The 11,885-nt window shown below is 54.9% G+C and overlaps 6 protein-coding genes across 6 annotated transcripts; 2 read left to right on the top strand and 4 right to left on the bottom strand.

The window, feature by feature from the left end:
* Positions 1–176: 176 nt before the first annotated feature.
* Positions 177–905, top strand: GNI_111830 (hypothetical protein; the record flags this gene model as incomplete). The annotated part of the gene is made up of 1 exon (XM_011133230.1): positions 177–905. One exon carries the CDS (start codon positions 177–179, stop codon positions 903–905), a length of 729 nt encoding a protein of 242 aa, XP_011131532.1.
* Positions 906–2,276: 1,371 nt separating this feature from the next.
* On the bottom strand, positions 2,277–2,597 carry GNI_111840 (hypothetical protein; the record flags this gene model as incomplete). Its single annotated transcript, XM_011133231.1, has 2 exons — positions 2,277–2,365; positions 2,474–2,597. 2 exons carry the CDS (start codon positions 2,595–2,597, stop codon positions 2,277–2,279), a joined length of 213 nt encoding a protein of 70 aa, XP_011131533.1.
* A 485-nt stretch (positions 2,598–3,082) lies between these two features.
* GNI_111850 (putative transmembrane protein) lies at positions 3,083–4,762 on the top strand (the record flags this gene model as incomplete). Its single annotated transcript, XM_011133232.1, has 1 exon — positions 3,083–4,762. One exon carries the CDS (start codon positions 3,083–3,085, stop codon positions 4,760–4,762), a length of 1,680 nt encoding a protein of 559 aa, XP_011131534.1.
* A 104-nt stretch (positions 4,763–4,866) lies between these two features.
* On the bottom strand, positions 4,867–7,320 carry GNI_111860 (ankyrin repeat protein; the record flags this gene model as incomplete). Its single annotated transcript, XM_011133233.1, has 2 exons — positions 4,867–7,092; positions 7,186–7,320. 2 exons carry the CDS (start codon positions 7,318–7,320, stop codon positions 4,867–4,869), a joined length of 2,361 nt encoding a protein of 786 aa, XP_011131535.1.
* A 99-nt stretch (positions 7,321–7,419) lies between these two features.
* GNI_111870 (phospholipase C-like protein) lies at positions 7,420–9,834 on the bottom strand (the record flags this gene model as incomplete). The annotated part of the gene is made up of 2 exons (XM_011133234.1): positions 7,420–9,712; positions 9,767–9,834. The coding sequence occupies 2 exons, from the start codon at positions 9,832–9,834 to the stop codon at positions 7,420–7,422; spliced, it is 2,361 nt and encodes a 786-aa protein (XP_011131536.1).
* Positions 9,835–10,988: 1,154 nt separating this feature from the next.
* On the bottom strand, positions 10,989–11,693 carry GNI_111880 (putative phospholipase C-like protein; the record flags this gene model as incomplete). Its single annotated transcript, XM_011133235.1, has 3 exons — positions 10,989–11,047; positions 11,121–11,469; positions 11,583–11,693. 3 exons carry the CDS (start codon positions 11,691–11,693, stop codon positions 10,989–10,991), a joined length of 519 nt encoding a protein of 172 aa, XP_011131537.1.
* Positions 11,694–11,885: the final 192 nt, after the last annotated feature.

The following is an 11,885-nucleotide window of genomic DNA, read 5'->3' on the forward strand; positions in this document are numbered from 1 at the left end:
GGGCGCCGAGTCCGTTGAGTCGTCTGAGTCAGGCGTTTTCGGGCGGCGACAGGGACCTGGTATCCGTGCAGGTGCGGCGGCGCCTGCTGGGATTCGAACGCGTTTTCGCGCACGGGTGGCGAGTGACGGAACTGGACGTCAAGTCGCGAGTGGCCGTGCCACGGCTGTCCGGCTTCATGCTGGTGAACCATAGCAGTCTGCCACTCTGCATTTGCAACGAAGCCAAACGTGCCAAACTCACACGCCCTAAACAAGACTGGGGCCACATCTCCGGCACTGCCGCCAGCCTCTTGCGCCTCAACGCACCTGCCCTGGACAACCCCGCCCGCAGCGGTAGCGCAGCCGGCGACGCGGCCGCCCCCTCGCCCTCGTTCGTCTCCCGACTCTTCCGCTCGCGATCTCTCGCTTCCGTCGATTCCGAGGGCACCAACAACTCCGAGGCCTCGGGCGTGTGGCGGAGCCTCACCGCCGGGCTCAGTTCCGGTCTACAGGGTCTTGGTTCTAATCCGACCGGTGCCCAGCCGTTGACCGTTCAGCGGTCGGGCGGGATAGCGAGCTGCACCGAAATCTACGCAGTACCTCCGCCGGACGTCGAGCTCGGGATCCGCTACGATACAGGCGAGGTGCTGTGCGAAACTGTCCATGTGGAACCGTTCAATCAAATCCGAGAGGTGCTGACGCTTCGTACGGTGACCGCGCCGACGAAGTTGTTCGGTCGCCGCTGGCTGAACCGCAGTATGCAGCTCCTAGTCACCGTCACCTTCCTCGGCAGTTACACCCACGTGGTCGTCGACGACTTCACCGCTGTGCAGCCGTCGGAATCGAATCTCGGCCCTGCGGCTACTGGGACCGCAGGTCCCCAGCCGTGGCTGGGGGCCGACAAAGCCTGTGGACCGATACCTTAGTATGAACGGGATCGTCTCCGTGCGAGTCGGAGATTTTGACGTCTTCGTGCCGTATCCGTCCGTCTCGGCCTGGCGCCAGGCGGGGCGGTTCGGGCTCGATTTAAGGTTGCTTGAGAACACGCGTGTGGCGTGGAAGAGTCACCACGTCACGACGCTGAAACACACCTCGGCGACTGGGTCCAAGAGCTGTCCGGCGACGCCCACCCTTCGGCTCAAAAAGATTACGGCCCGCAAAACGGGTTGCCGTCAGGAAGCGACGAAAGGTATCGACACCGAGGGAGCGGAACGATGGACCAGCGGATCGAGAGTCAATGACCTCTTTGTGGACGAGGAGGAGGACGACAACCGGCTGGCCTGTAGACTTGGATCTGGCGGCCGGTCTGACAATCGTTCTGTGGATCGCTCTGACGGTCGGTCTGTATCCTTTTTCCCAGATGTGGCAGAGGACGAGGCGGAAGAGGACGAGGCGGAAGAGGACGAGGCGGAAGAGGACGAGGCGGAAGAAAGAGACGAGATTCGAGGGTGCGCTGTGATGACTGACGCTCAGCGTCCTCGGTCTTCGCCCGCTAGCAATTGGCCAGGGCTGTTTGTCGGTGACGATTCGATCCGTCGTCTGTCGCGAATGAGTACCGCGACAGTTCCGGGGTTGCTCAGAAATGGAGGAGGGGTGTTAGTTATGGCGAGGGAGAAGTGGCTTGCCACGTACAAAGCGTGGGCTGTCTTCAGACACTTCCGCTCGGAACAGTCCGGGCAGTGTTTCAAAGGGTACACGTGTCGGTGGGTCTCATTCAGCAACGTTACGAGTGGGGGGCCATGCAAACCTTACGGGAACACCTAGGAGATATTCTAGCACGTGGTCGTGAACTGATGAAAGGCTCGACACAAACGCACGAGGAAAAAACGACCTACACTCTCGGTCAACAGGATGTTGCCATCTTCCTACAAAACGTCTCTATAGATCCCATCTTGGTCGAAGCCTTCGGCCTCTTCACCAAACGGTTCAAAAACTTCTCAGTCACTCACATGACCGAGCCCGAAGTCATTTGGAACATGCTAAAAGAGCACTTCCGCCCTTACTAACGAACGGCCTTTAGTTTTCACTCAGCCTTTTCGCCCAGAAAAGACCACTAACCAGGCCTTTAGCTTTCGTCATCGTCGTCGTCGTCGTCGTCGTCGTCGTCGTCGTCGTCGTCGCACTCTGACGCAAACAGCAGGTAGGTGCTTGTGGCTAGAGACCTCTTCAGCTTTGTCGACTAAACATTGGTTGGTGTGGAAGCCATGAGTTGGTGTAGGGAACTCACGGCGTGCGGGGGTGACTGCAGCACAAAGCCTTGTGAGGCTGAAAAAGTTCCCTTTTCTCTCCCTGCTGAGCTAGTCGAACCTTTCACGACCATACCCGAAAACCTTCTCCCAGATGTCAAAGAACTGCTGTTCCCAGAACCGCTTCAAATCAACCATATCTGCAGAAACAACTAGACCGAGGCGCTTTCCGGGGGAAGGGAAACTACGAAGACCCCGGGGGAAGACCCCGGGGAAAGACACCGTGGGGAGGGGAAGGGGGGGGGTACTTCGCTCGTCGTCTATGTGTACGCTCAGTTCGCACGTATCTGTTCGTCCGTTCCAGTCGTTGAATTCGAGAGTGAGTGACACAGACTTTTCGGTCTCCGGCCACTCGGCCAGGTGCAAGCTCATCTTCAGCTTCCTATTCGCCTCAATTTCCTCGAAGTGCCCCTTGACCTGGTTATCGAACCACCGGAAGGGCCCGCCCACTCTAAAGTCGACCACGGCCGGCCGGCCCAGTCCCTGACGCAGCATGCTGGTCGAGGACGTGAACGGCTCGTAGATGACGCGCGCGGGGACGTTGAAAACGGCCTTGAGGAGGAGCACCATGCCTACTTTTACTCACTGCAGTTTTACTCCCAAAAAATTGTCCCCGCATTCCCGGCACAGGTTAGAGCGCTGTGCTGATTGTGCACGAGCCCTGTGTTGGCCAGCCAGTACAGTAACTTGGGCTGCCTGAGCGCTGTGTAGGGGGCCAACTGTACTGGCCGCGGTCGCGATTTCGGCACCTGAAAATCTGGCACCCAGGCAAGTGGCACCCTCACGGAGTGATGAGTGAAGTTCGTAGTGCACGCTCGCCGCTGCAGCCGTCACCATTGGCGTTTGGGGATTACGGCATGGGTTCAGGGGGTCTGGAGGAGGAGAAGATTCACAGTCGTCGGTCGACAGCTTTGTTGTTGGTGAACGCGAGTGCCGGTCTGGAGGGGTGCGACGACCAGATGTTGCCGTCAAGTTTCCGTGCGTTGGAATGTGACCTCCATTTCACGCCGAAAATGCTGGGAAAGATCAGCATGGTCCAGTCGTTGGCAATGTCGCTATCGTGTCCTCTTTGGGGCTTCTGCAGCGACCGTCTTTCACGCCGCTATGTTCTAGGATTCGGCTGTTTGATGTGGGGTGTGACCACGACCATGCTGGCCTCCTCATCCACATACCAAGATATCCGATTGCTGCGCACACTTAACGGCATTTTCCTCGGTTGCATTGGACCCGTCTCGCAATCCGTACTGGCAGACTTCAGTCCAGGCGGGAAACGCGGGCTCACCTTCGGCCTCATCCAACTTTCGGCAAACCTCGGCCGCGTCTTCGGCGGCGTACTCACCACCGCCCTCGGCCGCGTCACCATGTTCACCGCACTCCCTTTGCTGGCTGGCAACGGAGTCCACGGCTGGCGAGTAATGATCGGCCTCGTAGGCCTCTTTTCCGTACTCCTTGGCCTCTGCATCACCAACTTCATGCCCCTTGGCACGCGCCAAAGAGTCAGCGCTCTCACGCTCGAAGAACAACAAATGATCGCCCGCTACCACCAACGTTATGGCACTAACTACGCCGACCATACCCTCCCCGTCGGGGGCACCGCACCCGTCGGGGCCACCCGAGCCATTGGGATAAGCGGGCCAGCAGTGGGCTCCGGACCGGGCACCCGACCCGTGGGCGGCCGCGTCGACGCCGTATACCCCACGGCTGGCAGCCACGGACTGAACTTTGTCCTCGACGTGGTCAAGTACTCCATGACACGCGCGTCCATCGTGCTCGTGGTCCTCGAAGGCTTCATCGGATCCATTCCCTGGTCCGGGCTCGCTTTCGTCACCATGTTCTACCAGTACTGTGGTCTCACGGACTTCGCCGCCGGCATAGCCAGCGGCATGCTGCTCGTGGGCGGCATGATAGGGGGCCCTGTTGGCGGCTTGATCGGCGATCACATCAGCCGGACCCGCTCGCCAAACCATGGACGCCCCCTCATGGCGCAAGTCTCCATGATTCTGCGCTTACCCATTGTCTTCATCTTGCTCAAACTCACGCCTCGGAGCCAAGGCTCCTTTGCTGCCTTCGCCGCTATGTCCTTCCTCCTCGGCCTCTCCTCCTTCGCCGGTGCCGCTGTTAACCGGCCAATCATGACCGAAGTCGTGCTACCCGAACACAGAGCCACCGCGTTCGCTATCGCCATCGCCATCGAAGGCGTATGCAGCGCCTTCTTCGGAGCTCCCCTCGTCGGCTGGCTCGCCGAGCACAGGTACGGCTATCATCCCACTGGCGAAGCCGTCGAAAAGCTGGACGAAGCTCACAGACAAAGGAACGCAGACAGCCTGGCCAACGCCATCTTCGTCGTCACCATTGTGCCCTGGTTCATTTCCCTCGTCCTCTACTCACTCCTCCATCTCACTTATGGACCCGACAAAAGAAAGAATGAGGTCATTTCCCGAGCCAGATCGCTCATTCGTGCAAATATCCCAGGTCTGAATCCGGACATGAGGAGCTCCAGCGTGAGAGATTTTCTGCACGAACGTTTAGCCACCTAACAGTAAAAATTTCAGTAAAAACATTTTGCATAAAACGCGTTCGCGTGTGCACGCGCGTGTGCGCGCGTGTCTGCGCGTTACCTCAATCGTCTCAATCACCCCAATTATCTTAACCGGCTCGATTCAGACTTGGGTACTTCCGGCGGCTTGATGTTTCTCCAGCTTTGCGTGGGAGCGGCGAAAGAGGGCAAATGAGCATCGTCCCAGTCCACGGCGAAATTGCGAGCTTTGGAGGAAGAGCCGTTTTCGGAGTCGGTTCGCCGCCCGCCGCCATCGGTTGGGCGCGGGCTCTCGCGCAGGGAAGCTGGCGCTCTGGATGTCGCAGCCGGGTGGCTCCGAGTCTGGCTCGGCGCCCTTACAGACACGGGCCGACTAGTCATGGGCACACCGCGGTTCGTCACAAATCCGCCCCCATAGCCCGAGCCGAACCCAGCGTAGCTGGACGCAGGCCCATGGCTTGAGGGAGGGCCGCGACTAGTCACGTACCCGCCGCGCATATTTTTAGAGGAGTAGGGTTCAGTGAATTGTTCAGTAGATTTCTTGCGGTTGTTCTTGGAAATAATTGACTCTGCCGTGATGTACTTCCACATCCGCGTAGCCTCGATGGCGGGGAGGTCTTCGTTGATGGTGGTCTTGACGCAGCTCATGAAGTCCCTTTCCGCATAATGGCTGTTGCCAAGTGCCTGATTTCCGGGTCTAATGTAGGCCATGAGGGCCTTGTAGCACAGGTCGGGGCCACAAGCCCTGATGCTGCGGAGAATCAGCTTTTCATCGCTACCAGAATCGGTTTTGGGTGGGAGTCGGTTGCTGGCGTTCCGTTGAGGAGCCGGCTTGAGTACTTGCTTTATTAGGTCGTAGCAGATGTGTTCCTTGTACGTCAGATCCGCCTTGAGCCAGTTGTGCCAAGTCTCTGGGTCGTTCAAGATCTGTTTAACAATCAGCGTTGGTGCGGCGTTGTGTGTTTTGATGTCGAAAACCCGGCATAGGGCTTCGTGCATATGTTCCGCGTCTTCTGCGTCACTGCGGTACAGGGACCAAACACTGCCGATGCGGTCAATCACGTCGTACTGACGCCGTAGGTACGCTACCTGGATGGCAGACATGCTCCACGTGTCGCGACTGACGACTAACTCCCGCGTCAATGAGAATGAAGGACCGACGGTCATGTGCAGGAAACGCAGCATTGAAACCAAAATATCCGTGTTTCCGTAAGCCGCAGCACAGAACACCGCTGACCGGCCACAGTTGTCTTTTTGCAGCAGCAAATCCGCATACGTAGCGCCCTTACCATCGGGGCCCGAGACCGGCCTTTCGGCACCAAGCCTTTCGGCACCCAGTTTTTCGGCGGGAGAGGACTGCAAAGGTAGCGGTGTCGTTCCATTCTCCTGTGAATCGTGTCTATCGGAATCGGCGAAGAAAGGAGCGCTTTTGGCAGAGTCCTTCGCTTCGTGGTAGGCTGAGTCCAGTTTAGTCAAACTGAAGTACTTGGCTGACTGAGGTAGGTTGTCCTGGCTGACTTGTTGGACTACGTCAGTAAGTTTGCTATTGACGGTCGGCGTCTTATTCTCTCCGTCCGTGTCCAGTTCGTCTTCATCTTTTTTAGCAGATCTGGGATCGATGTTTTGGTCTTCGCATTTGGCGGCGCCCTGGCCAGAGAACTCGTGTATGGGTTTGCTGAGTAGGTTATTCACGACTGCGATGCCTACAGTGGGGTTGGCAATGGCGGCCAAGTAGTGGAGCGGATTTCTATTCTGTGAATCGACTGTGTCTATAGGTATTTCCTGTGCGATTAATCTCATAATGGGCAGACTGCCACGAATCGCAGCGAGATGGAGCAGACTGGACTTGGTCTTCTCGTAGCCCCTCGATGGTGGACAGGAGTGTACGAGTTGATGGAAGACGTCAATGCCCTCGACACCCAGGAACAAGTTGACGCACTCTACTTGGTTGCGACATACCGCCACTGACAGGGGTGACCAACCGTTCGAATCCACCTTGTTCAGACATTGCTGGAACTTCTCAGTGTCCTCCTTACACACCTTTCGCAACTTCTTTAACACCTTCGCCAACAAGCTGTGATGTCCTCCCGTCGCACAGTAATGCAAAATATTCCGACCTGACGATTCACACGCCGTCAAATCTGCCCCACAACGCACCGCCTGATCCACTATTTCCACATTCCCCGTAAACGCACCCCCCAACAATGCGTCCAGCAGGATTTTCTCCGTATTCTTCTCCACCGCCATCTCCCCATCATCCACCCGCAACTGACTCAAATACTTCAACTTCTCCTTCGAACATCCTTCGTGGCCCGGATCCAACGTGTGATTCTACATCAACTCGTGAGCTAACATCGTGTCCAGTGTGAGCTATCACCGTGTGCAAAGGCGAAGACAAAGTGTGTGAAAAAGCGGGCGGGATACCAGAATGTCAACAATGGGGTAACAGGCTTCCACCTCTTCATCTGTGCTGCTTGCAAGTATTTCTTTTGCTCCCGGTAACGATCTGGTTATGATCTTTTTCGTGATCTCCCGGCATGGAGATGAGACTGATGGCATCCGTTTTAAAAAATGGGTACCCCCACCCCCGGCCAGCCCGCAGAGCACACAACCACTCGCTCAGCGAATCTAGACTAGACTAGGGAAAAACAAAAGCTTCTACAAAAGGTCTTTTTCCAGTGTGACCTTGACCATGAGACCGGTCCGTCGCAGTTCCTGTAAGTTAGTGTCGAGCAGGCTGACCCAGCGGTAGCCGGGCCGGAGTTTGAGCACGGGTACTGAGTGTCCTGCGGCAATGTCTCCGTTGGACTTGAGTATGAAGCAGACCATGGCCAGTGAGGGGACGAGTACGCGAAACGTGAACTTCTCATTGGACCACATGGTGTTGAAGTAGTGCAGCTTTTGGGTGGTGGTCTTGTAGTAGCACTGGTCTTCTTTGATCCCGTGCACACTGATGTTAATGTGTCCATACTGGTTCGATCCACCACTCCCAGAACTGCCTCCAGAACCTCCCCCGGGAGGTCGGCCTCTGCCGTCGGACTCATGACCACTTTCCTGTCTGTGAAGGTGGTTGCGGTCGTGGCCACGGTCAGGGTGTAGGGCGGCAGCTATGACGCCGTGTTGTTGCTTCAGACTGTCAAGGCGTTGGGTATACTGGTTAATGAGTGTTCCTGGTTTGGCTAATGGCAGCTGTCGGCCGGCCATGACTTCAATGGAGATGAGTAGTGGTTGTTCTTCGGCTTGTTGTAAAATCTCTTTCGTGACATGACGTGAGTCGAAGGGGATAGTTGGATCTCGAAGAATTCGGGGTTTCAAAACATAGCCATTGTCACGGAAGCGACCGTGGTTCAGGAACATACTGATTCCCTTTACCTGGTAGTTTAGAGCCACCATTTGGCATCCCCAATTCCAAGCCGGGATAGGATAATAGTTGCTCGACCATAGCCGAGTACCGGCCGGGAATATGCGAGACAGATACTGCCGATGAAAATCCACCAAGTCCCGAGCCACACCACGACCTGTCGACATCGAGCTCACTCCCGCTGTCAGGGTGGGACTGGCAGCACTCGAGGTTGCAACCGATCCTAAAGAACCTGGCGTAAACAACGTAGCTGATAAAGGCAACATCCCGGTAGATGAGTTAGGTACCAGTCCCACGTTGGCAGTCGACTCCAGATCCAGGTTGGCAGTCGACTTTGGCAGACCACTGGAGTTTGCTAAGGCATTCGCTTTCGTTACGGTACTCGTCTTAGCTGCAGCCACTCGGCTACAGTTATCCGTCGTTACCATGGGCGCGGACGCACTCACAGCAGGTGACGTCAGGTTATCCGACGCTTCTATCTGCTTAATGAAACGTACCATAACACGCTCATTCAATGAAGCCACGTGGTACCGGGTCCGCTCGGGGTCGCTAAAGGTGGTCAGCTTGCGTCCAGGAAGCCCCACACACTGATAGTAGGGAGCCAGATTTATAAGTCCACCAGACTTGGACACGCGTTGCTCTGGCCGTCCGCCAAAAGGGACACCAATCACCAACTCCCCTCCGTAGTCGGGACCAACACCCACCTTCGTAGCACCGGCCCTTCCAGCTCTGTTACCGCCAGTTCTGTTACCACCATCTTCGTTACCGCCAGTTCTGTTACCACCATCTTTGTTACCGCCAGTTCTGTTACCGCCATCTTTGTTACCGCCATCTTTGTTACCGCCATCTTTGTTGCCGCCAGCCCAGATGCTTCCGTTGATGCTATCCCGTATGTCTGTTTCGATGCCACTGGCGGACCAGTGATCGGAGGACGAGCGTCGCGGACCAGCGGCCCTGCGCCAGGGACAAATGAGTCTAGTGGCTAGCGAGTCTGAGCGAGTGGTAAAGCCTTCATCGTCGTGAAAGTTGGTGGACTCGCGTCGTCTACTGCTTCGGCAGCAACGGGAGAGTTCCTGCGACCAGCCGCCTTTGTGGCCGCCGTTTGGGCCCCTCACCGCGCTGCCTTGGTAGTCGGGGGCATCCCAGGCGAGCATGGCAGAAGGCGGTAGGGGTGTGACGAACCCAGGCGGGAATTGGAGGAGATCCAATTGTGCGTTGGGGTCGACGCTGTCTTCAGTACCTTCATCGGCTTCGTCGAGGCTGGAGGGATCGTCAGTTTGCCGAGCGACCTTAGCCTTAACGAGGAACTTGTACTTGAGGTCTTCAGGGCTAAACTGAGAACGACGGATATCGGCCGCGTCTACGAGAGCATCTCCTAGCACGGAACGAAGGATGTGTCCGATCTTGAGTTTCTGCCGCGGTGAACAATGCATTTCGAGAGAGAGGATGATGGGGTAAGGCGAGGTCTGGAAACCATAATCCAGGCAGGCGCGAACAACATCATGGAAGCTAATTTTGCTCGTTAATGTGTGACCGTGATAAATCGTCGGCTGCCCATCCGATCCATCCCAACAGTCTAACTCAACACATCTACAGCCTGATAGTAGCACCGCAATGTACTGGTTCACCGCTGAAGGCCCGTACAATTGGTCCTTTGTCAAGTATGTGTTATGTGACGTCGCGATCCAGTAGTCTGTAAATGGATGTGTCATGTCCGGTCGTGAAGTAAAGCTTGATCGAGACGCTCCAGGTGGGAACATGTAACTGTTGATCCCACGTAGAACGTCTCGCGTGTGCATAGGACCAGATCCCGTATGACCGGAGCCTGAAGGAACGGAGCAGGATGGACCGTAGAGAGCAGATCCGGAGCGCCGGCACAAGGTGATTTGGGTATTTTCTTGAAGGGAATTGTTCCGCGAGCTGGAAGCGAGTCTGTCATGCTGACCAACACCTTCGGTAGGGGGAGTGCCGGCCAACAAACTATTTTCGATCAAAGGTCTGCTTCGTTGCTTGGAGAGCAGACTGATAATGGAGTTGGACTTAGTATTGGACATTATGGTACCCCCGGTAGACAAGACGCTGGTGGATGGCAAGAAGCTACTAGGCAGCAGGCTAGCTCCATCGGGAACGTTTCCGAGTGTAAGAGGCTCGCTGCACGGTCGTGAAACAGCAGGTGGTAGTTCAACTTGGTCCACAAACCTTGAGGGTGCGTGGACGTCATTGAAGTTGGAGACAAGCAAACAGTGGAATCCCACTTCGGTTAACCCATACTTTGGGTGATAAAATGGCATAGCCATGTCCCTGACAGCACGTAGACTGTATTCAATTTCCCGCTGACCCGCATTCTGTACTTCCACCAAGAACTTATAGTAATTGCTTATGGACATGTATCGCACTGGACCAGTCCATGTGGGCGGGACATGGAAGTCGTCCGAGCCGAAGTGTAAATGCCGGTCAGAATGACCACTGCTGGGCTTAACATTCTCCAAGGAAAAATGGTGGCGTCTTCGGTCAGTCGAAGAGTGTTGTGGGCAAAGGCTGGTTTGATGCGCGGGCGTTTGCCGAGCGACGGACAATCCACTCGCCGTGGACCGTTTCCGCCAGTAACTTTTTTCCATACTCTCCACGGCTTCACCAGAAAGCGTTGTCCTTGATTCCCCGGTCTTTGGATCCCGGGTCTTTGGATCCCCGGTCTTTGATTCCCCGGTCTTTGATTCCCGGGTCTTTGATTCCCCGGTCTTTGATTCCCCGGTCCTGTTATCGGAGGGCCGATGCCTTGGTGGAGCATTTTGTGAGGCGATAGTGTTAGAGTATCTGTTGAATAGTTCATTGACTGGTTCCAGTGAAACTAAGACTTGGAAAAGTATCATGAATTCTTGGTAGTAAATATAATCAGGATGTCGAATCGCATATTGATTGAACAAACTGAATATCTCATCCGTCGATGGTTGCAATCCTATTCGTGATAATAAGTTCATAAATTCTTGTCGGCTAATACGATTATCCTGATCCAAGTCCAATAATTCCCAATGATGTCTAACATAGCCAGTTGTAATCTGTATATGATGCATTGAAGCTAGAGCGTATTGATGAGCATATACGAGACCAGCAAACCAGCAACGCCATGACTCCAAATTTGGACATTCGATCTGTAAATTTCGCGGCAATCCAACAATGTCGATCCCATATAAACCACCACCACGATGCTTCCAAAAGTCACTATCCTTACCCGGAATAATTCTGTACACATCCAGCAACGATAACTGACTTATACTACTGCACTTTCGGGGACTTTTCCATCGAATAACTCCTAACTCCGTATCAACATGGAAAAACCGTGGATGTGGCTAAAACACACAAAACCAAATCACAGAACCAAATCGTCGATACCGATCGAATCGTATAACAAGCGTACAAGAAGGTCGATACCGATCGAATCAAAGGTACAAGAAATGCTTACGTGAACAAGTTTTCTCTGAGTATATTTCAGAAGATGCTCCCCTTTCTGGATGTGTTCGACTGCATCGGATAAATCCACTTCTCGAATGTCCGATTTCACCCTCTCAGACATCAGAGCCCATCCAAGCTCGAAAGATAACCGACGAAACAATTTCCCTGAATAGAATGCCAATTATCATTGTAATAACGATCAAGCTACCCTCAACAACGATCAATAACGGGCGGTCAATTAGATGGACGAAGGGCGGTCAATTAGATGGACTAAGGGCGGTCAATTAGATGGACTAAGGGTCGGTCAATTAGA

Source organism: Gregarina niphandrodes (assembly GCF_000223845.1).
Source record: "Gregarina niphandrodes unplaced genomic scaffold scaffold00025, whole genome shotgun sequence".
Taxonomy (NCBI): Eukaryota; Apicomplexa; class Conoidasida; order Eugregarinorida; family Gregarinidae; genus Gregarina; species Gregarina niphandrodes.